The sequence below is a fragment of the Crassostrea angulata genome, chromosome 8, assembly GCF_025612915.1.
Source record: "Crassostrea angulata isolate pt1a10 chromosome 8, ASM2561291v2, whole genome shotgun sequence".
Lineage (NCBI taxonomy): Eukaryota > Metazoa > Mollusca > Bivalvia > Ostreida > Ostreidae > Magallana > Magallana angulata.
In genome coordinates, this window is record NC_069118.1 from 51020418 (window position 1) to 51044234 (window position 23817).

General features: G+C 32.5%; 3 protein-coding genes across 3 annotated transcripts; all 3 read left to right on the forward strand.

The window, feature by feature from the left end:
* The first annotated feature begins 245 nt into the window (after positions 1 to 245).
* LOC128160396 (uncharacterized) lies at positions 246 to 7489 on the forward strand. The gene is made up of 4 exons (XM_052823707.1): positions 246 to 638; positions 3271 to 3370; positions 3774 to 3947; positions 5276 to 7489. Exons 1-4 carry the CDS (start codon positions 324 to 326, stop codon positions 5494 to 5496), a joined length of 810 nt encoding a protein of 269 aa, XP_052679667.1. The 5' UTR covers positions 246 to 323; the 3' UTR covers positions 5497 to 7489.
* Positions 7490 to 8364: 875 nt separating this feature from the next.
* On the forward strand, positions 8365 to 9879 carry LOC128161074 (THAP domain-containing protein 1-like). The gene is made up of 4 exons (XM_052824322.1): positions 8365 to 8763; positions 8923 to 9016; positions 9316 to 9545; positions 9769 to 9879. Exons 1-4 carry the CDS (start codon positions 8365 to 8367, stop codon positions 9877 to 9879), a joined length of 834 nt encoding a protein of 277 aa, XP_052680282.1.
* Positions 9880 to 19767: 9888 nt separating this feature from the next.
* LOC128160388 (metalloproteinase inhibitor 3-like) lies at positions 19768 to 21947 on the forward strand. The gene is made up of 5 exons (XM_052823701.1): positions 19768 to 19950; positions 20060 to 20142; positions 20534 to 20642; positions 21199 to 21323; positions 21758 to 21947. The coding sequence occupies exons 1-5, from the start codon at positions 19839 to 19841 to the stop codon at positions 21899 to 21901; spliced, it is 573 nt and encodes a 190-aa protein (XP_052679661.1). The 5' UTR covers positions 19768 to 19838; the 3' UTR covers positions 21902 to 21947.
* Positions 21948 to 23817: the final 1870 nt, after the last annotated feature.

The window sequence follows — 23817 nt, forward strand, 5'->3', positions numbered from 1 at the left end:
AAAATTAAATGTCATATGAACTGCAGTATATTTTATGAGGCAATTAATAGTTCTTCAAGATTTTATGTTTAACCTTAGCAATGGTAGATAGACTAGAACTGATCGACGCGACGAAATTGCATTCTTTCCAAAATTCTTGATTACGGATTAATTATTCATTTTAACATTTAAATGCTTATTGATTGCACATTAGTCAATAAATCGAAACTTTAAAATACAAACTCTATACAAAATACAAACTAAAACGGTATCAGAATTTATTACTCTGAAGTGCGCATTCGCAATGCTCAATGTAGAAATAAACTGTATCTTTCTACAGTACAATGTTGCTATTCCAAATCTTCCGATGTCCGTGGTTTTTAATTAGCGTCCTTGTACCGTGTTATGGCAGCTTACAACCGGGGTTCTCTAAACTTCAGCGCGGCCACAGACTGGACCGGAAACTGATCCAGTCATTCACAGAAGTCAGTTTCCTGGACTGTGTGATAGAATGTCTGGTTACACCACGGTGTAAATCTGTCAACTATTACAAAGGGGCTAATTTCTGTGAAATCAATTACGAAAATAAGACGACAGCAGAGACTAGGTACATGGAGAGTGCTGGATGGGTGTACAGTGAAAAGGAGCACTGGCCTCAGGTAAATGTGTTAGAATCTATATTAACTACAATCTATACTCTATCCCAAGACGATATATATATATAAATCACAATACTCACTTTATTTTTTTTAATTTAAAAATCAGGATAGTACTTTTAATTGTTTTTTCTTAAATCTGCAAAAAGTGTAAGTGTTTTAAAACAGTTATTCACTTTAAATGGTTGACAAACATGCTAAGATATATTTTTGCAAATCATATGATAAATATCAATCCCCTTTTTATTATCTTTCTTCTCAAAGAAGAATCAGTTTTTTGTTAGATTCAAGTGTTTTTGTAGTCCAAAAAAAACGTAGTAAGATTCCACAAGATGATAATATCTGCTATAATAAAAGGAGTTCGTTAATAAAAATTCTATGCTTTTGTAAATGCGTTTAAGGTTAAGCATTCTCAAATTTTATATAGTGAAAAACAACAGTGGTGTAAACATTTCAATTAACCTTAAGTATTTATAATATTTTTTAAAAACCTAACGGAATATTGATAAATGAATACATTGCTCTTTATTCATATCTTTTATAAACGACACAAGGCTAGGCAAGTGTTACGTTCTGAGTCTGTAATCACCATATTATATGTAAACTATATGTTGCTATTGTTTTCTATTGTTCTAGTTTTGTTTGTAAATTTTAATTCTTTGGACAAGTTTGGCGAGATCAATATAACTAAGGACTGCGAACGATAGCATTGTCTAGCCGCCTAACTAAAAGTCATTTTTTGAAAATTGTCTAATTAAAGTTTTTTTTAAATAATGTACACATTTTTGTATATTTTGGACATTTTTCCTGACTGTGATGTAAAGGAATGTAATTAAATGTTTATTGAACGTCCTCACTGCAACAAAGAAATAGAGGACCAAACAATTCAAATATTACGTTTTTATACCCCCCGTAAACAAAGTTTGGGGGGGGGGGGTATTTAGGAATCACATTGTCCGTCCGTCTGTCCGTCTGTCTGTGCAATCGTGTCCGGTCCATATCTTCCTTATGGAGAAACATTGGAAGTTCTTACTTCAAACAAATATTGCTTATGACCGAAGGGTGTGTCAAAATTGAGTTGGCAGCCATTTATTCAGCCACGAAGGTCGAAGCAGCTGGCAGAAAATTAGTCAAATCATCAAAGACTGAGAGCAGTCGATAAGAAAAAAGAACACTTTTGTAGTCTCTATAATTTTAACCGGGTTTTCCAACGGAAAAATCCGGTTATTAAAATGGTGAAAATGGCGGGCGGGCGGGCAGCTGCCAAAATGGTACTCTCATTGTACGGATAACTCCTCCTACAGTTTTCATGATGGGAAGTTGTTCTTTTGCAGATCAATTGTACATATATCAGAGGAATGCATATTGCTAGGATATTGATTTCCGATAATTTATCACAAAAATACCAGCTTTTGAACTTAGTCATTTTTTGGCAAATTATTGCATATAGGGTACCCTCATTGTACGGATAACTCCTCCTTCAGTTTTAAAGATAGGAAGTTGTTCTTTTGCAGATCAATTGTACTTATATTAGAGGTGTGCATATTGCTAGGATTTTGATTTCTAATTATTTATCGAAAAAATCCCAGCATTTGAACTTGGTCCTTTTTTGGCAAAATATTGCATATAGGGTACCCTCATTGTACGGATAATTTTTCCTACAGTTTTCAAGATAGGAAGTTGTTCTTTTGCAGATCACTTGTACTTATATTAGAGGTGTGCATATTGCTAGAAATTTGATTTCCGATAATTTATCAAAAAAATACAAGCTTTGGAACTTACTCATTTTTTGGCAAAATGTTGCATATAGGGTACTCAATTTCACTGGATGACATGGATTATGGATACAGTTCCCATAAAAGAAAACCCGGTTTACTAAGATGATAGATGCATAAATTAATTCGATGATTAAAAACTTTTGACGCAGTGAAGCATGTTTATCTAAAGCCAATATATATTATTGACCAGTTTAAGAAAAGTCAATAAATAAAGTCGACCAGTTTAAGAAAAGTCAATAAATTTTATCGACCAGTTTAACATAAGTCAATAAATTTTGTGGATTGGCTACGTGATATGAAACGTAAAACGTCTTTTATGCAAGGCAGTTTGCTTACATCGAAAATCAACACCAACCAGAAAATCAAGCCAGATTTGTTCATTTCCTGTGGCATCTAAAATCAACCATTTGATAGCCAAAAAAAGGGATTTTTTTAATGGTAGTCTCAACCAACTTGACCATGAAATAGGATATGTGAATTGGCTATTAAAATATTCTGTGAAAATGTAATAAAAATGGCATGTAATAAAACAATATTGTATATGTGTTCATAAAAAAAGCATCCCTCCATGTTATAAATACAAAGACTTATTAAATTGAATACGTGTCACCGATTATGTTATCTGTCACACACTGCGGAGATTCAGACTGAACAACATATCTTTTCGATTTTGGCAGAAATTGTCATCTGAGTGATCCAATTTGAAACCTTCAAAACTCTGTTGCATACAATTTTGAAATATTCACGCAATTATACATAAAAACAGTAAATTTAAATAAACATTTAACATTTGAGACTAGGTTAAATAAGTTAGATTTACGGTGAACTCTCGTGTTCATCAATGTTTTATTTGGTAGGAGCTGGCTGGAGCTTGTTCGAACTCAACCTGTGGAATCAACCAGACATGTAAACACAAGAGATATTCCCAGGATAAATTCTTTGAATGTGTTTTGTCAGGTAAAATCATCTGGTACATTGATTTAATGCAAATAGATACCATTAAAAATATGCATGTGTTACATGTAAATAATTGGTTTTCCTTATGCATATTGACAAAAACTCAAGTGTCAAAAAGAGCTATTTTTTTTAATAAAAATAACTCATCTAAACAAAATTTATAAAAGCCCGTTTGTCGACAAGTATTATGTTTAAATTTAACACAATATACTATAATACTTCCAGGAATTAAAATTGTTGGATATAAATATTTATTAAACTAACTGTCAGTTGAAGAAAATATCACAATAAACTAGAAAAATTGACAACTTTGTCATACATTTTTGTAAAAGTAAAATGTTGCCTCTTATCCTAGGTATTATGTGTAAGATTTCATTGTTTATTATGTGTCTTTATTCATAAGACTGTGGAATACCCGATCTAAAAGGAATAGATCTGAACACAACACGACGTGAGGACGCCATTGGTATACACAGGAGGATACACGCCTCGTGTGCTGACGGATACTCCCAGTCTGGTTCAGGGCGACTGAACTGTCAGTCAAACGGAGAGTGGAAATCCGACATTGTTTGTGAAGGTGAATATGCTAATTTGATATGTGAGAAAGTAATTTATTCATGATTTAGTTTTGAATGATAAATGGTATTTTAAATGCATGTTAATGAAACCAAGAACAATTTTTTTGTTTGGTTTCAATAACACAACATGTTAAATGAAACGGGTTTATCATTTTTTTTGTCGATACCACGAGTACTGAGCCACATTCACGGCACCAACAATGCCAACAGTTAAGAACAACGCAGTGAAAGTGTTATTTTGCATAATGATTGCAAATAGTTATATTTAGCAAATATAACGATTGGCAATTAAAATGTTCCCATAAACATGAAATAAAACACGTATTGCTAAGCAAACAAAAAAACGCGATTAAGCTTATGCAACGTTTTTAAAGGGCTAATCTCTTGAAATAATGATGGCGGAAACTATTGAAAAACCAAAAACTTCATATCTATTAAATATTTCGACATTTTTTTCTGTACTTTTTCCGATTTAATCTTTTCTTTTTTTCCCCTGATGTTCAGTTCTGCATTTAAACACTATCAGGTACAACCTTCTCCAATCTGCACTTATCTTGAAAACTTTATTAGAAAAAAAACCTAGCACACGTAAATCCATTCTAAACATTAAATCTCTGATTGTCGTCGGTGCTTAACAATTCATATTGTCGAGAGTACCTTATATTTTCTGTTAAAAACGGAAGATATATAGCCACTTCTGAAATTTGCTTATTACGGGCCGCCGGAAGGCGGTCCGTTATTTGATACACATTTAAATATTGTTACTGCGTTTCTGCGGGACAGTTCTTTTTTAATAGAATTAATACTATGCTTATTTTTATGAATTTAAAGTAAATTTGCAAGCATATGTTTTATGCCTTTTAGAAAATATCACATATTTTTTGTTTTACTCATAAATGAAAAGTAGGTCATACTTAACAGATTGTCGTATTTGGTGCGTTTTTATCGAGACTATAATCTATTCGGAAAATTTCGGAGTTTTTCATTCTTTTCAAAACAATGCATCAGGATCGGTATGCGTTACATACTAAAGACCTGAAATACTCAAGACCTGAATGTCATTAAATTTTATATAAATGATATATTTGAATTTCTATGTGCCGTGTCAAATAAAATGACTTTGCGTGTGTATTTTTTATATTTCCATGTAAAATGTGGTAGAAAATATCGTGAAATGACATTTATTTTTATATGAATTATTTACGCAAGAATATGACAGAAATGAAAATTTGAATTGACTGGAAAATTTGAACTTATCCAACTGGTGTAGTAGCTTGTTCTAGTGTTCTGTACATATCCTAAATGACCATAATTTGACTTATTTTAGATTTGTCAAACCAGCTGCGGAACGTTACCGTCACTGTTGGGCTGACAGAATCAGAAGTCAACAATGTCTGTGGTTTATTTGCTGGTCCCGGTACTACGTCACAGCTGGTCGTTATCATCTGTCCGACGTCACCACAGGGGAGATTCGTGAAGATCTCCCAGAGAACTGAGCCTCTCACTCTCTGTGAAGTTGACGTGTTTGGTGTTCCCGTCATATTATAAATTAGTTGGTGTCATAGATGAAAAGTTACCGTATAAAAATACATGCATTTGTTTAATTATTCCGGATAATTTATTATGTATCCCCTTTTTTCTAATTCAGCTGAACAAGTCTGACTTTTGCCTTCAGTCAGTTCAAGCATACATGAATCTTTTACGACATACACCATTGCATTCAATGTGACATAGCACTGAAATCTTGAAGCAGGCAGCTATTTTTTATTAGAACCTTTTTGTACATGTATTACTGTATTGAGCTATTGCCCTTGATTTATTGATTCATGATGATTTTGATTAATGTTTCCAATAATAACCAATTAGTGTGATGATTATTTGTTGTACAATAATAAATATTCTTTGTAAATAAGTTGTTTGGCATAAGTAGTTTTAGATTAAGTTGGATTAGTTTGTTTATTTTTGATTTTCCGTTTTAAGATACCACGAATTATTCTAGGCCGGCACATATATAGGAACAGTGTCAATTACTGTTTGGGGTTAAACTTGAACAGGTACGGCTAGATTGAGTGTGCGGACATCCCTGCTCTTTCTAATCTTCGTGTGATTTAACCTACGATACAAAGTGTGCGGTTATCCCTGCTTTGTATCGCATTAATACAAGTGTGCGGTCATCCCTGCTTGTATTGGTGGTGGTTGCGGCGGAGCACTTGTGTGTGGTCATCCCTGCTAGGTTCTGGCCTTTCTAGCGCAAGTGTGCGGCACTCCCTGCTTGCGTTAGGTTGCGTTGTTGGCGCAAGTGTGCGGTCATCCCTGCTTGCGTTAACGTTGGTACCTGTTCAGTTGCGTAGGTGTGCGGTCATCCCTGCCTGCGTAACGTCGAGTCCCTATATATGTGCAGGAGCGGTGATTAAAGTCTGCACTTGTAAATATTGGCAGCAATCAGGGCTATCCGATTCTATCTCGGGTACGGGCCCGCGGGGATCACAGGCAGTGACCCCCTTGCACGTTACAATCTTATACCACTGCTTTGGAATCCGATACCATAACATATAATCTCATGATTGCAATTCATCATATCATAACATAGCATACAACCTGAATTAACCCTCTTTTATATGATTTAATTTAAAAAAAGTTAATATTACAGATCAATGGTACATTTAAGCTTCTTATCATTTTAGTTGAAATGTTTTGAACACTTCTGTGCACTGCGGGTTTTTATACAGATGTCATTGCATACCATAACATATCGTATCATTAAGCCTTTCATTTTTAAATATTCATAGCACAGCATACAAATTTCATAGCATGTTATTTAAAAAGTATAACATATCATAAAAATGATAACCATAGCATAGCATAATTATAAAAGACATGCATGAAATGATTATGAACATGTATTTGTTAAAGTCTGTCCTAAGATATTTATTTGGGCGATTTTTTATAAAAATACACATACCTGTGAAATAAGTGCAGTTAAAATAGTTGAAAGAAATTTCCAAGATAATTTCATTGACACATTATCATCTTTCACTTGGAAAAAATTACAGGAACAAAAACAGATTCCTGACGGAAATTTAAAATGGGGAATGTGTACATCTTTTCTCCATTCGGAATACTCTCGGAATACATCGCGCAATTTTTCAACATTATCATCAGGGCTCGCTGCAATACAAAATCCCCGTAGACATCACATTTTTAAGCATTGTATTGGAACCTGATAAGCTAACAGGGCATTTTGAATGAGAACTTTTGAAAAAAAAATGTTACTTTTGAATGAACATCGTTTGAACCCTGAGGTATTTATAAATATCAAGCAATTAAGAAAAATATGTATTCAGGATATCTTTGGAAAGAATATAGTTATGTTGCGTAATTACTTTATCTTATTATCTCATTCATACCACATACACTGTATGTATTGACTGTGAATCTATCATGTACCTTTATATGTATCAACATTTACAAAATTCATTCGAATCAATTCTTGTTTGTTTTTGTTATGTGTTAGCAATGTTGTGTCAATAAAAACAACTGCGGTTTTTTTTTTCGTTTTTTTTTTAAATAGGACAGTGGAGACGACATGGGTATCATTCGCCCAGAAAAGAAATTCTATATAAATTTTTTGGATGGTGTCTTTAGATTAAAATTCTATAATATTCAGCCAAATGTATATCATTCATAAACGTGTCATTTCTTGATCACTTACTGTTTTTAAGATCTCGAGATCTTAAGATTTTCGTTGCTCTTGTAATAAAACGGACGGCGGGTGTAAAGAACAATAATGACCTACGTAGGAAACTGACCAGGGGTCATTTTTCGACGTCAATTAATGACCCCCCCCCCCTCCCCCTTGCTTTAGCATAATTGGATTTTTCTGAAGAAAAAAGAGCCACCGGTTATTTTTCTTCATGTTAAACATGAAGAGAAATAACCCCCGTAGAAAAAGGACCCCCGCTGTAAAAAAGAATAGAAATGGGTTACCCCGTACATGTATCCAAGATATCTGACTTTGAAATTGAATTTTCAATGTTTCGCTGATTTTCAAGTTATAAATACCGAACGTGTAAAGAAATCGCGGTATACAGTTCTTTCATATCCGTAGCAACACACACAAAAACACACTTTCATTGCCACAAATTGATTGATAACAGATACTTTCTTTCTCTCGTCGACATATGGAGGGAAATGACGTTGCTCTTGTGTAGAAATCTTATTTTATATAGATTTATCATGTAAAAACGATCATGAATAGACTTTACTCTTTAAGCAATAGTCCATTTTCGAGTTACCCTATTCCGGCAAGATTCTAACATTTACGTCGCACAAAAGTCACGTGATTTTTATTAAAATGCGGGGCGCATCACTTCCGGTAAAATTGTTAACATTAGAAACGACATCGTCTGCTACGACATGCCGCGGTATTACTGTGTCGCCGAAGGCTGTTCTTCCGATTCAAGGAAAAAGGGGATGTATGGGTTTATGGCAGACGTAGAATTCTTCCCTTTTCCCTCGTCAAAGCATCCCAAAGTACGCAGGAAGTGGCTTGAGTTGCTAAGACGCCGTGACTTCGAGCCTTCTCGATATGACAGGATATGCTCCATGCACTTTGTTGACGGTCAACCAACACAGGACCACCCATACCCCGAGCTTTTCCGATACAATAACTTTAAGTGCTCGTTGGGAAATCGAGGTACATCTTCCATTGAAAAGAGGTCCCTTCAACAAGCCGCAAATAATAACAAAGTTACGTCTGATCAGGAGAATGAGCATCGACCTACTCAGGCTACTGCAACGGATATTCATTTAGTGGTATGTACTCTGTTCGAATCACAGTATATCTTCTTTTTGAACAATGATTTATAATTGATTCTAAATAAATGACAAACCAATGCATACGTTTTCATTCTAAATTTGTATATAGGTCATACAAAAAAGAATGTACGTTGCACTATAATTATGTATTTGTAGGATGAAGATGATCCATATAGAGAACAGCTCTTTCCATACCCTGTCAATAAGGAAATCACCGTGCAATCCATACCAGCAGTAGAATCAACAGCAAGTATGTTGATTTGTTTTATTAAAGGTGAACCTAACATATTGAAGGAAAAGAGGAATGAGTATACAAATACAATGGACCGGGAATCGAGCCAATGACACATGCAACTCTAATCAGGAGCTCTACCACTGAGCTACCCAGGGCGATATCCACGGTCCATATATATAACCCCAAATACTAAACTATTACATGTAATGCCAAAAAAAAACCAACAACTTAATCATATTAAAAAATAGCAATAATGCAAAACTAATGCTAGTAAATAATAATTACATATGGTATATTTTCTTTTTAAATTTTAGCTCCCAGTGATCATGATTATTGTTCATATGGGAATGAAAAGGCCCATCCCCAGACTTGTAATGCAGAATGCCAGACGAACTTGACACTACAGGACATGGAAAAGTCTGAAGCTGAACTGCTGCAACTGAGGGAGACCTTTAGTGACAAGGATGATCTGAAGCGATACTTGCTTGTGGACAAGATGACAGACAGTGATAGTTCTGTCAAGAGATACTTCGGATTGCCATCGGTCGTTACTCTATTTGGAATCTTTGGTATGAATAATGCTTAATACACAATATAAGTACATGTAAAAAAATAAAATTTTGACTATATCTATATTTACAAACCAATAATGATGTGTATGAGACATAGTGCCTCAAATTATAATAAGAAAAATTTTATGGAGAAATTGGTGCTACAAGCTTAAGTATGATTAATATTTTTAACTTAGTTTTTTATTACTTTTGCAGCCATCCATGACAATCTTACACCAACGCTGGCATACTGGAAAGGTGGGTCAGGAGTATACAATGCAACACCAGAGAATCCCTCCAAGAAGACTGGACCAAACAGGAAGCTGACACGTTTTCACGAATTCCTTATAACACTGTTAAGACTTAGATTAACTTTACCAACTTTTGTCATAGCAAATATTTTTGGGATTTCATGCACTTTTTGTTACCTGGATTAATTATATGAATGTTGTGTCTTCACCTCTTTCGAAAAGACCATCTGCTAAATGTATGAAAAACTTTTTGCCAAAATGTTTTAAATCAGTTTTTCCCAAAACAACTTGCATAATTGATTGTACTGAATTTTTTATTGAACGACCTTCCACCCCAACAGCACAATCTAGAACATACAGTTCTTATAAGCAGAAAAATACCTTTAAAGCTTTAGTTGCTGTTACTTCTTCGGGAGCTTTCATGTTCATTTCAAGTCTTTGGGGTGGAAATGTATCAGACAGGTACATAACTGAACACTGTGGATTTTTAGATATTGTAAAACCTGGTGATGAAGTGATGGCAGATAGGGGCTTATTGATAAGAGATTTACTTTTAGAAAGAAGGGCTACATTGAATATACCACCGTTTACCAAAAGTGTTCATGGGGGAAAGGTAAACATCTCACTGCACATGATGTTTTGAAAACAAAAAAAAATGCTAAGCTTCGTATCCACGTGGAACGAGCAATAGGTAGATTAAAGAACTATAAAATTTTATCTCACACTATTCCACTGAAAATAAAACCTCTGTGTAACCAAACTGTAAAAGTGTGTGCTTTTTTAAGCAACTGTCAGGAACCTTTAGTGAAATGAAAAGTGAGAAAATGATTGTATCAGTTGAAACTATTGCTCAATGTGATTTTTAAAGCAATTATCAGGAACTTTTAGTGACATAACATGTAACAAGATACCGATAGTTCATTGTATACTTGATGAGTGCAAGTTGTATGCATCTTAAATGAAAATTTACTCATGTTACAGAATGTTACACATTGTTTTTATTTTTTCTAACGAAATCTCATTGGCCAGAAATTGATTGTATAGACAAATGAAAACAGCCAAACACCATAAAAATTTGCTTAAAAGAACAATAAATATATCATATTTGCAATAAACATGACCTTAGTGTTTTTATGGAAATTGGTACATTAAACATTATGAATTGAATTTGATGAGAGTTGATCAAAGGATTGACTACAATCAGGAAGTTACATTTAATGCAACAGTGAGTTTACAACGCATTTATCAAAAAATTTGTTGCATTTCTGAACAATGTCAAAAAACTTATCACCATCAAAATTTATTCTGTCAATAATAATTCCCCTTCTTGTAAAGAAATCAAAATCACACCATAAGGATTTGCAAATTCCCATTTGCCCCTGAATTTGAACATGCCATGGTGAAGTATGCTTTAACCGAACATCATTGTTTTCATCAATGTACAGATGGTAATGATCATCTTTACAGGCTCTAAGGGTTCCACATTTTGAGATGTAAAACTACATTTAACCTCAAGGAGCCCCACTCCACAACATTTGCAAGAAACTCTTCCATCTGGTGATGCTCCCATAAAAGGATATTGTTCACTAACAAACAAACCACATTGATCTACTTTTAAATTCTTGTGTGATTTTTTGTGTTTTTCAAAGTACTGTTGTCTGGCTACAGGTTCATACTTTTTACCAAATGCAAGGGAAGGTACAAGAGAATGAGAACTATCTACAGAAGAGCTAAGTATTTTCTTCAAGATATAATTTTCAGGATTGTCGGTAAATTGAAAATGCATGACAGAAGGAAAAAGTGATGCTGTAATCCTGCCATATCTATATTCGAACCAGGCAGTGTTGTCGGACTGACCTCTAGTAATCTTTTATATTTCTAGTACAACATCTGATGTGTAAATCATTTTTAAATGTTCTAAAATGGAACATTAAAGTGACAGTGTTTGTAAAGCAGTTTTTAGTGTAGGAACATCCATATCATCAGAAGAGCTGTCATCACTTGGAGGATCTAAAACTTGTAAAAGTAAAGAGTTGCTTGATTTAAACAGAGTAAATACATTTTTCTCAACCTCCCTTAAATTGATCTCACCACAAGGGGAGTAATTTTTGGGAGTTGGCATAACTTTTTTGTCAGTGGTTGTATTTTTCTGCAAATCAATGTTGTCTATCTCCATTGGCTCAGATGTCTTCTTCGGCTAGTCCCACATACACACAGTGTCGGTACATGCCTCCGAATAGCGATCCTTGTGCCTATCACTAAAACTCACCAGGGAGAACAATAGGGCAACACAGTGTTTACATGTCCCATTACCTCTGAAAAGGAAAATGCAAAATATTATCAAGTAAATCATTTATATTGTTCTTATCAAACAAATTCAAATGGATTGGATGACCGAATGATATGATAAAATGAAGATGATAAACCATACCAGATTCATACCAGATGAATGGCTGGTTACATTAAAATGGTTACCGCCAAGTTGCCAGCACTGGGGTAGATGATAGGTGATGTATGAATGTGAAGTCAACGATTAAAGTACAAAAATGACCCATTTAAATTAAGAGCCTCTTAAGTACTTCTCTCAGTTGCAACACAAAAATGAGAAATCTTTTTTCTGAAAATGCTATTAATGAAAGAAAATAAATGCACAATCTATAAATCTTACATGATTATCATAATATCGTGCACAAAATACAGATAAACAAAACTTGCTTACACAATACAAGAACAACCACCACCAAATATCTGTCCGTTAGTTCCCAAGAGTACCCAAGTGACATATGGGGCCTCAGTCTGCCTTGTTTCTGGTACACAGCATGCCTTCACATAAACGTATGGTGAAGAATCTGATACCTCCGCAATAGTTACATTATGATGTGGTTGTCTCTGTGTAACTTGTAACCACAAGAAAGCATATATTGACGCAAGCTTCGAATGGGCCGCAGAAAATAATTAATTATATGAATCATCATTGATTGTTTACATAAAAACACACCAAAGAAAAGAAAATAACGAGTTGGTTTACTAATTTTTATGGTAAATTTTAATATATTTTCAGCAACACGATTTGAAGTTTAACATTTTACTATGTTTATTAAGAATCGAGTTCGTTAGCATTTCTAACGGTAATTGTATATATATAACCATTGCCATAGTATGAAGTATATGAGAATACATTGATTTGTATGTATTCTTATACAAAGTTCAACTCATCATTATTCTCTTAGATTTTATGTATTTCAAATCATTTCTATTTTTTGTTGCATTGTATTGAATTAAAACTTAATGCAATAGTTTATATGATTTCATAATAAAATAGAAATGGATTATTTTAAAGGTACGTGTAAGATCATATGCTCATCCGGTAGAAACTGCACAATTTTAAGGGTAAAAATCAAGCCGGATAATTTTTTTTCCTAAATGGAATTATAAATCTTATCTACACTTCAGTTTATGAAGATAATCATGCGTAATTAATTGCATGAGGTTCTCAAAAGTATTTTAAAAATAAGGTCAGCTCAAATTTTCAGGTCTTTCATATTTTTGCGTAAATAATTGATATTTCATGAATCAAATATATCATTTATATAAAATTTCATGTCATTCAGGTATTCAGTATTTCAGGTCTTTAAGTATGTCTCGTATACCGATCCCGATACATTGTTTTGATAAGAATGAAAAAATCCGAAATTTTCCGAATAGATTATAGTCTCGATAAAAACGCACCTAACACGACAGAGTATGACCTACTATACATTTACAAGTAAAACAAAAAATGTGTAATATTTTTTAAAGGAATAAAACATAATTCTACATGCAAATTTACTTTAAATTCATTAAAAAATAAGCATCATATTAATTCTATAAAAAAAAAACTATCCCGCAGAAACGCAGTCACAATATCTAAATGTATATCAAATAACGGACCGCCTTCTGGCGCCCCGTAATTATCCTTTCTGTAGGATGTTAATCGTGAAGCTTCCCATCCGCAATCATTCAAGAGATACACCATGACGTCACATGACTCAACTGATGGTAATGTTGCCAAATTTACTGACCACTTTGTAACATCTCCTATTGGCAAAATATCCTTCTCAGTACTTCCACTTTGCAACTCGTCTAGGGATTTAAAGATAATCAAAATCCTGTCTAATGATAATGTTTGTGATAGCTTAGGTTTATTATGGCTCTTAAGAAAGGATTTATAAATAAGAAATAAACACTGAATTCAAAAACATACTAGTACTGTTTCAAATTCAAATTTCATTCACGTAACGCACAGGGGCTCGTCACAAAGTTTTTCAACCTTTTATATCTACCACCTCTATTCAATAAAATACATTGTATTTTATTGTATAGAGGTGGTAGATATAAATGGTTGAAAAACTTTGTGATGGGCCCTTGTGCGTAACGTGCATAAATTGGCTAGATATTGAACTTTTAATCATCAATAAATATGATGTAATGAAGTTCATTATAGACCTAACCATTTTACATTTGAAAGGTTTAAGGTTTATGTATTGTATTTAGTGTGACGATTTCAACATGTTCAAAGTAACTGCATTTTTAAAATTCCAATAATTACCTAATTCGTCGTTTAAAACTTCCAATTTTAATTCCTCAGCAAGTTTGCACATCCTTAAAAGGTGATCTCTTCTGTAAAAGTAACATGTAACTCCGCGATTCTGTAAAAAACACTTTAATTGTGGCACTTTGAAATTTTCGAAAGTCATTTTGGCGAAACCGGATGTTGATATGCCCGCATCGAGTACAAACTAAATGTAAGAATCTTGCCGGAATACGGTAACTCGAAAATGGACTATTGTGAGCCCTGTATCTTGCTTATCACTCTACGAATGACTCTCACATTTAATTTGATCATTAGAAATGCATTTCTAAAGCATTGTAAATAATAAAAACATAAAAATAAAATTTGACCAAAATCGTGACCATGCCCCTTTAACAAGAATTTTTGTTATTAACAATGAATTGATGTTATTACAAAAGCACTTTGTTCTTGCTTGTCGAAATATTACCATATATCGCAAAATTTTAAATTAAATTTACAAAACTGTCTGTGTAACTTTAAGGAAATGAAAATGATTTAAAACTCAGTGAAGTTTTGCTTGAAAAGTAGGGGTAATTTGAGTAAGATATACAAAAGTACTTTAATAATGATTTAATAATATTTTTTTCTGGTTGCAACACCTATTTGATCAACGTATTTTATTTGCCTATGTCACGATGTGACACTTGTATCAATGCAAGCAATTATTAATCCGCTTGAAGTTGTAAATTTTAAACAACCATCACATCTTCCATAAAAAATTCAGTTGTAAAATTATGAGGAATGAACTGAAAATCTACCTATGTTATAAACAAGTATCCATTAACATAACTTCATTTTAAATATAAATCTACTACCCAAATTGGCCCAAGTGTGTTACTGCTCCTATAAAATTTAAGAAATAATTAAATTTATTAACTCAATTTAATTTATTCTTTTGATAAAATGTAAATTTTGTACAATGTTTAGTTAAACTAAGAACACAACCCATTCTTTTCGAAAATGCTGCATGATCATGAATGTGTATAGTACACACAAACAATTTCTGCAAATCCATAAATAATTATGCCCCCCCCCCCTTTCACTTTGTTTCTTTAATAGATATATAAATTTGCCTATGTTTTAAGCAATTTGTGTATATTTTATTCAAAAAGAGTGAAACACCAAGCAATTATTTCAAAATATTAAAATTCATTCAACAATCACTGACGATAGAACCAAAAATTCTGTCAAAAGAAGACGATAGCAACGTAAGTTCTGTCAATAACAGAACAATCGCAACTAATTTCCTGTCAAATAATGATTTTCGCAACATGCCTTCTGAAAAATTTGGCGTACACCAGTAAAACCACGAAGTGAACACTGTCAATGTGCTTTTTACATCATTTCGTTACGCCAGAATTAAAATCATCACTGAATATACACTGTTAATGCTTTTTTTAACCGTCATTGTTTCTATCGTCAATCGCTGCTAACGTCAGACATTTTGACAGATGATACTACAAAGTTTGTTTAAATTCCTGAGCGTCTTACCGCCATCCTGTTCCGATGCCATGTTGTTTATCTGACGTTCTGTGGAGCCCCTAGCGGCAAACAGCAAAAATACCGGAAGACTGAATAATGAACGACAACCTTTGTAGTGCGATCGTTGCCGATTACAGTAAACACCTGCTGACAGAAATGACGATCGCACTCAGTTTTTAAATGTCAGGAGATTTTTTTACAAATATTACAATGGGATTATCATCTTAAAACGCAGTTTGCAGTCCCTCCTTTTCCGTCTAATTTGCTGATGTTAACCTAAATAGCAACGTTTTCACATGTGATGCTATTGTCAGCCGATATGACAGACCGATGATTCAAACCGAAGAATTTTTTACTTCTTAAATTTTCAAGACTAATTCTTCAATTTTGTTATGCACGTATTTATTATTCAAAATTCGATATAAAATATGTTTATTTCATGCAAGAAAACGTCAGGGATAATAAGAATTGATTAAAAAATTGATTGTAAATTATGATCACTTATCGATGCATTCAGTGAAGTATCATCGCTGAATGATGATATTCAGTGTTTTTGTTTATAGTTTTTACATTTTTGGAAAAAAATATTGACATAGCAAATAAATCTATTTACTCTTTTTATTTTACAAAAAAAAAAAATTAAAAAAATGACGGACTCTATCCACTATTCTATGGAAGATGTCTCTATCTATTTGGAGGTTCGTGTCGCTCTGCTTTAAATTTGTGCTTCGTTTAATGGATTTTTTTAGATGGTTCACGGTTTGTTATCTTCAAATTTGGAAATGCCCCAAAGAACACTATATTTAAAAACAGATATATTATAAGCTTTTTCTAACTTTTTAAAAAAATTAGGAAGCTTTACTGTTCATTTCGGATATCAACCCAATGCCTTTTGTCTCTAGATCAAGGGATACAAAGTCTGGACATGCGAATAGTGATACGATGCATCTTTTTTCTTCGATTGATAAAAATCGCTAGAAAATGTACTGGAATTGATATATCAGCCTTAAATTGAGAGTGAGAGAACGGGCACCTTAAACGTGGTTTAAATGCCTATTAAAAGCATGTGTCATGTTAATAATAAATTAGATAGAAGACATGCGCTCTGAAGGAAACTTACGCCAGTGGCTATATCATTAAGCTACTTTCATGACTTCTTGAAGAGACCTCGATAAACAGATCGCACAATAAATAGTCTAATTTACTACTTTATCGATTACAAAAATATAGTTACTTTATAAAAACTATCGTGGCGAATTTATATAGAGTACTAAATTACAAAATCTACCAGAACGCCAAAGATCTAGTTATGACGTCGCTAGCGTGCGGCGACTATCGTTACCTCATTATCTTCAAATAATTATCACAATGCATTAAAATGTTCAGGTCTGAATTGAAACTCCAGGTTGTGTATGTTTGTGGCCCTATATGGATCCCATATTACACTAGCAAACTCCATTTGAGGTCGAATCAGGCTTTTTAAGCACGGCTTCTGGGTCTCCTTAGGACACTGGTAGATGATTCTTTGGATGAAGACTCTGGTATTGTTAGCTTTCTTTGTAACCTGGTTTTTGTTTTGTAACCGGGTTTATGTGACGATTCCAGTTGAGCTTTTTGTGAATGTTGACCCCGAAGTACTTTGCTGATTTAACTATCTCCCAGGATGTGTCCATGGATGGTATAGGAATGTTGTATCAGCAGCTGTCTCTTGAAGGACTTGGCATTTCTGGGGGGACACCATGAGCAAGTCATTTTCCCACTTTTGGATGGCCTCGTCAGTAAAGAGTCGCACTGAAGAGTCGCACTTAAGAACCGTTCTTTTGTACTCGGGAAGATCATTAATATATAGAAGGAAGACTTTAAAGTGTCGGACTACTCCCTTGAGGGGCTCCAGATAGAACTGGAGCTGAGTCAGATTAAGTAAATTATGTAAACAAACAGGTAAACGATACACGTTTTGTTTTTATTATGCTTATAATGATAACTTTCATTTATTGCTAAAACAAACATTTTAATTTAGTCAACTTCCTGAAAAAATAATATGCACGGAGATTATCGGTAATCGCCGATAAATGTAATCACGATTTGGGAAAGCATTACGTTATGAGAAAAATAAAATATCCCATTTGTTTATATATGATTTGAATTTATTGATAAGATATAAATTCTTCCGCATTTATATTTAATTTTCTTAAACATTTCTTAAGTTGATCTGTTCAGTGTATTATCGAGCCTTATACGTCCCTGTGATCGGACATCGAAGAAATTAGATGGAACGTGATTAAGATAATTGTCTACTTATATGTCGAATTGTTCGTAGACTAAATGCTTCTATTTTTATACTGTTGAAATCTTTAAATAAAGCAATAAAACATAATTTATGTAGTAAATTTAGGCTGTATTGTACGGCCTAATATTTAAAGCAACTCTTATAATTACGCTGTTTACAAATTGACAAAAATGTAGCGTGCATCAATTTTCTATACTGCTTTATAATATGTAACACAGGGTATCTGCCCGCGATGCATGATCAACTCGTCTTACACTTTCCGTTAATTAGTCTATCCGCGTTCTTTGTTACCCCGTTCTAGAACGATATCAAAACTAAAATCGCCAACTAAAGAAACGAATTGAATCATTTTATTTATTCAACATTTATCAAATTTTAACTTCTATGTATTCTCTAAATAGGCTCTCAGTAAATATATTGACTCTGCGCGTAATCATTCAATATTTTTTTCATTGCAAGTATATATTTTGATGCAAACTATCCCTGATTTGGATCCGCCAAAGCGTGTCCACCACCATACCAACATTTTTGCTATTTCGGCCTTGTTTATCGAACATGAAAGTAGGTTTTTGATTAATTTCACAATATTAACAAATCAGTTAAAATTCAAATATATCTTACGGATATCATCACGCATGTGTTGAAATACCAAAATTGAGGGCAAGTACTCTGAAGCGGGCATTTTGTAGTTATTTGCAAAATGCCTTAAATTATAAGTATATATTAACATTATTTTTTCAATTTTTAAAAATTTGAATTACAAATAAAACTGTTGTTGTAAATGTATCTCTAAATTAGTTTTCGGTTCGCAAATCCACTCTGAAATTTATACTTGAATCTGATTGGCAACAGGATGCAGAATAGAATAGGATTCTATCCTATCTTTGTCATTTTTCAGGATAGCAGCACTGAATTTAATGTATGATATTAGAGATAGTTTGAGATATTGAAATTCGCCCAGTCTTTACCGCTGACAACGAGAGTTAAAGAGGAGAATATTAAACACGGATAAATATTTTTCATTATATATGTCTATCTGCTGGCATGAAAGTTTGTCTATAAAAATAATATAAGTACGGTGTACTCTGCAGCGATTTATGATATTCATCTATTCATAAACAGCAAAACTTAACATACGTTTCCTTTTTTTCAATGTATATGTCCTCGTGATACACGTATCAGCTCTTAAAACTAGAACAAAGAAAAGAATAAAAACCGTGACTTGTGAGGAATTTGTCGAATGAGATAGGTATAAAAAATTGTTTTAATTAACATATATTGTTTATTTAATTTTTTGAGAGAGATAAACAATAATTACAAGGAGCATAATAATTAATACACCTCTCAATGAAATTATTATTGAGAATGTTTATTGACAAGACCATCAAGCACTGTCATTGTTAAAATGACAGAGAAACAAATAATTTTTTAAAGACATTTAAATCATGTAACAAGCCACATCATGAAATTAATCATACTAAACGCAGTTACCTCTGGTATTTACAATCCTTGTCCTATAAGGGGATTGACTAATGTTGACCAAGATTTATGTAAATAAGTTTTATTATGCTAACACCTGTTTCTCAATTTCACATAAAAAGATTAACACAACTAATCAATGGTCTGACATTGGATATACACACAACGAAAAATGAAGTCTGCTGTGTTGATTGTTTGTGTTCTGATATATGTTTCCATCATCTCTGAAGCTTGTAAATGTTTCGTCCGTCATCCGCAAAACGATTTTTGCCAAGCAGATTATGGTATGTCTATATAGTCCTATTTTTTATTTCTTATATAACGTGTTCTTAAACAAATAAATTAGTAAGCTTTAAAAAATGTATTTAATGTTGATTTTTTGCGTTTAAAAAGTGATCAAGGCAGAAGTACTCGGTGAGGAAAACGTCACTTCGTTTGAAAAAAGATACAAAGTAAAAGTGCTGGAAAATTACAAGGTTAGTAAACTTTGTTAACTAGTGTCTAACTAATGACCCCCTTATTTCATCATACACAACAATTATATACGAAGCTTAAAAAAAGTAAAGTGATTTACTTGTCAAAAAAATTCAATTAAAAGACAAGAAGGGACTTTTTAAAATTAATATAGCTGTCAATATTTTAAGTTACTAATTTAGATTTAAAAAGCAATGCCTAACTTAATGAGCGAAAATTGAGGTCAAGCCTATGCATGTACATGCAAATATACCTTTTTTCTTCACAATACATGCGAAGAAAATATCGACAGAAAAAATGTTTGAAAATGTAAACACCCAAATTATTAAATATCTTTTGCATCAGTGCATAAGTACCATAATTTCTTATACTTTCATACTTCAATTTTCACAGAGTGGGTACACAAGTCCATTCAAATATTCCCAAGTATGGATATACACTACAACTTCATCGGCCGCATGTGGAGTACAGCTAGACATAGGAAAAACATATGTTATCACAGGTACGTTGTAACAGTACAAAATTATAGTAATGGCATGTTGATTTAATTTACACATTCTGTGATGTAATATCCTACTCTTTCCTATCATACCTGCTTTAATGTTTTAATTATTAACACGTGTATATTTTATGCAAAAAATGTGAAAAAAATTGTAATCATAGGGACAAAATGGCGTTGTTAATCAAGGATATCTTTTGGGATTTTTCAAAAACAGTTTTGTACGTTAAACAACAAAACAACTCCATTAACAAGTGGTTTAAACATTAGAAAGGCGTGTCTATTAATGTACATACACAGACAATGATCATAATGGCCTATGTATAAGACGAAAACTTTAATCGAAATTGAGCTTTAGAAACAAACATATTCATTATTCCATTTACACGAAAAAATGGCCTTTACTTTTTATCAAAAAAGTTAGGGAAAGTTTATTATTATAAATGCATAGGTTAAAAACTTAAGATTTAAACAAATTCTTGAATCGTATTTTAACCTGCTTTAGGATTTCATTTTGTTTCCAAACATTTTGTACATGTAACCAGTTTTGTATTGTAAGGTCCTAAAAGAGGTACTAAACTTACGGCTAACACCTGTTCCTGGAATGTCGAAGTATCTGCCTTGACAAGTTTCCAAAGAAACGCCCTTAGAAAAGGCTATTACAGAAAGAATTGCGAATGCAAGGTATGTAATTGTTTCGTTCAGCAATTAGCTCGTGCAACATATTTCAATGTTCTAATCTACTAATGTTTTCAATTGAGTTTTTTTTAATTTTTGCATCAGGAAAATTTAAATGACGTAGATGGATCTACATTTTTTTTGGTTCTAGTTAGGTCTAAATATACATGTGTTTTTTTGGTTCTAGTTAGGTCTAAATATACATGTGTTATTACATAAACATGTATTTTATATTAGCAATACTAGTTACCTTTCCAAATATGAATACTTTCATGAAATTATTGTTCTCGGCAGATTGCATCAAAAGATGTTCAAATTACTGATATTCAACCCTTTATTATCCAAAATTTAAACAAAGTATAGACATTCTTACTGTTAAAATAAAAGATCTAAAAAATGGTTTTATTAAACTTTTATATTATTTTGTTTACTGCATTTAGATTCGGGAATGTCCACATAATCGATGTGAACAAGGAGATGGCTGTCTAGCTCCATACGACAACTCTTTTTGTTTCCACCAGAACGCGGCTTGTAAACAATCAGCATATCCAACGTCATGTGAATGGACCCCCAATACTTGTTAATATTTTATATATGGATAAAATTTCATGAATAAACATTTACAAAAAAATTGGTATGCTTACTCCTTTTTGCTAGAGAACATTCTATTTCTTGATTCTATTTATGAAGATTAGATATTTATGTTTGTGTAATGAACTTTATATGAGGTCATCATAACCATTCATAGGCATAACCTTTTAATTCAACAAACTTATAAACCTAATATTTAAAAAAAAAACGTGATTTTTTTATAACCTCGAAAACCCAGGTATTTAATTTCTGACGGAAATCGTGGTAAACTCGAATCAAATGTAGATCAGGCTTGATAAGAAAGCGCTGAGAAGGATTATTTTATTTCAATTAATTAAAACAAATTTTATCGCTTCATTGGATTGCAACAAAATTTATAAATACATGTATAGTGTAAAATATTTTCCTACGCATCAATTTGAAGCGCGAGGGGAACATATTCATATCTTGTACGCTTGACGTTTTATTTTAATTATATACAGATTTATTCCTTTCATATCACATATTTTTTTTAAACGTATTAATTGAAAATTATATTATAGAAAACATTTTCAATTTCTTTGTTAAAGTTTCTTTTTTTGTTTCTTTTCTAAAAAAAACACGTGCCAGTGTTTGTCGAATAAACAGTTGTATTGAAAATTGTAATACCTATTAGGCAATCAGTATATTTATTTACGAAACATGACATTCAATTACAAATTATTTGTGAGCTTTTTATTACGCTTATAACTCGTTGCCAGACACTCAGATTTTGATGACCTTTGAAAATACTTTTGTAAAGTGTTTAAAAAGTTCAAATCGTTACTCTGCCATTTGTTGATTGTAAACAAGGTAAAATCACTTAAAACCTCAAAGTGTATAATACACTACAAATGCTAAATGTGCGGGACAAGGGTAATTAATGCGTGTATACTTGCTAACATGACCGCTCCCAGAGTAATAAATCATTGAAGAAACATGCGCGGTGTCAAAATCATCTGTTCCAAACAACAACATTTAAATGACAAAATATAAACACTGTCATTTGTCATATCACCACAATGTGTTGCACACTAGATAATTACGCAGTGATGTTTAACTTAGTTGTAGTTGCAATTTACGACACAGAAAAAAGCTTAGTTCTGGGCTGAGTAACCTTATTTTCAAACAAAACATGAGCAAAAACTTGTACCATTTAATTCTGGATTTGTAGATACATTTAACACTTCTATTTATTTACATTTTTTTTTTTGGGGGGGGGGGGGTTACAAAACGTACGTTTTAAAAAAATGCTTTTCTTACTACTGTAAAAAATAAACTACCTAAATACACATTTTTAAGATCTAAATCAATTTGCAATTTATTATATTTGATATGAATGTACTTTTTAATTATCATCATTTTGATGATCAACGAGAAAAATTAATGTGAATTTCCTGAAATGCAACGTGGTTTGTGAAAAGTTGCCGTTAAGCTTATCTATTTCAAAACTAAAAAAATTGTATTTTATCAGAATATCAATATATTTACCAATTCAATCGATAAGACATCTGCATATTTTAGTTTTACATGCAGGAAAGGGAAGCAACTATGTAAAGTATTCATGAAAGCACAAAGCAGCTTTTAAAAATTGGTATTTGATTTAATTTGAATAAGTTGGGACTTTTCTTTGGAAAAAAATGTAAGATAAATTTTATCAAACTTACAAATCGATATTTAATGATAGTAACAATTTATATGGTTTTTTTTTTATATCAAACTATCTTAAAATCAAAGAAATAAGCTTAGATGTAACTATTTATATGGTTATTTTCTGTATCTGTGAAAGTTTTTATTACCCTCATGATAAAAAAAAATAAACATATTTACATTCTTTTATATAAAATGATTAAATGGCAATCTATAATGTCCGCCTCCGTCTGTATATTTC

Coding starts and splice junctions, on each gene's coding strand:
- LOC128161074 (XM_052824322.1), top strand. CDS start 8,365: ATGCCGCGGTATTACTGTGTCGCCGAAGGCTGTTCTTCCGATTCAAGG. Junction 8,764..8,922: donor CAACGGATATTCATTTAGTG/GTATGTACTCTG, acceptor ATGTATTTGTAG/GATGAAGATGATCCATATAG. Junction 9,017..9,315: donor AGCAGTAGAATCAACAGCAA/GTATGTTGATTT, acceptor TTTAAATTTTAG/CTCCCAGTGATCATGATTAT.
- LOC128160388 (XM_052823701.1), top strand. CDS start 19,839: ATGAAGTCTGCTGTGTTGATTGTTTGTGTTCTGATATATGTTTCCATC. Junction 20,143..20,533: donor AAGTGCTGGAAAATTACAAG/GTTAGTAAACTT, acceptor CAATTTTCACAG/AGTGGGTACACAAGTCCATT. Junction 20,643..21,198: donor AAAAACATATGTTATCACAG/GTACGTTGTAAC, acceptor TTGTATTGTAAG/GTCCTAAAAGAGGTACTAAA.
- LOC128160396 (XM_052823707.1), top strand. CDS start 324: ATGTTGCTATTCCAAATCTTCCGATGTCCGTGGTTTTTAATTAGCGTC. Junction 639..3,270: donor AAAAGGAGCACTGGCCTCAG/GTAAATGTGTTA, acceptor TTTATTTGGTAG/GAGCTGGCTGGAGCTTGTTC. Junction 3,948..5,275: donor ATCCGACATTGTTTGTGAAG/GTGAATATGCTA, acceptor GACTTATTTTAG/ATTTGTCAAACCAGCTGCGG.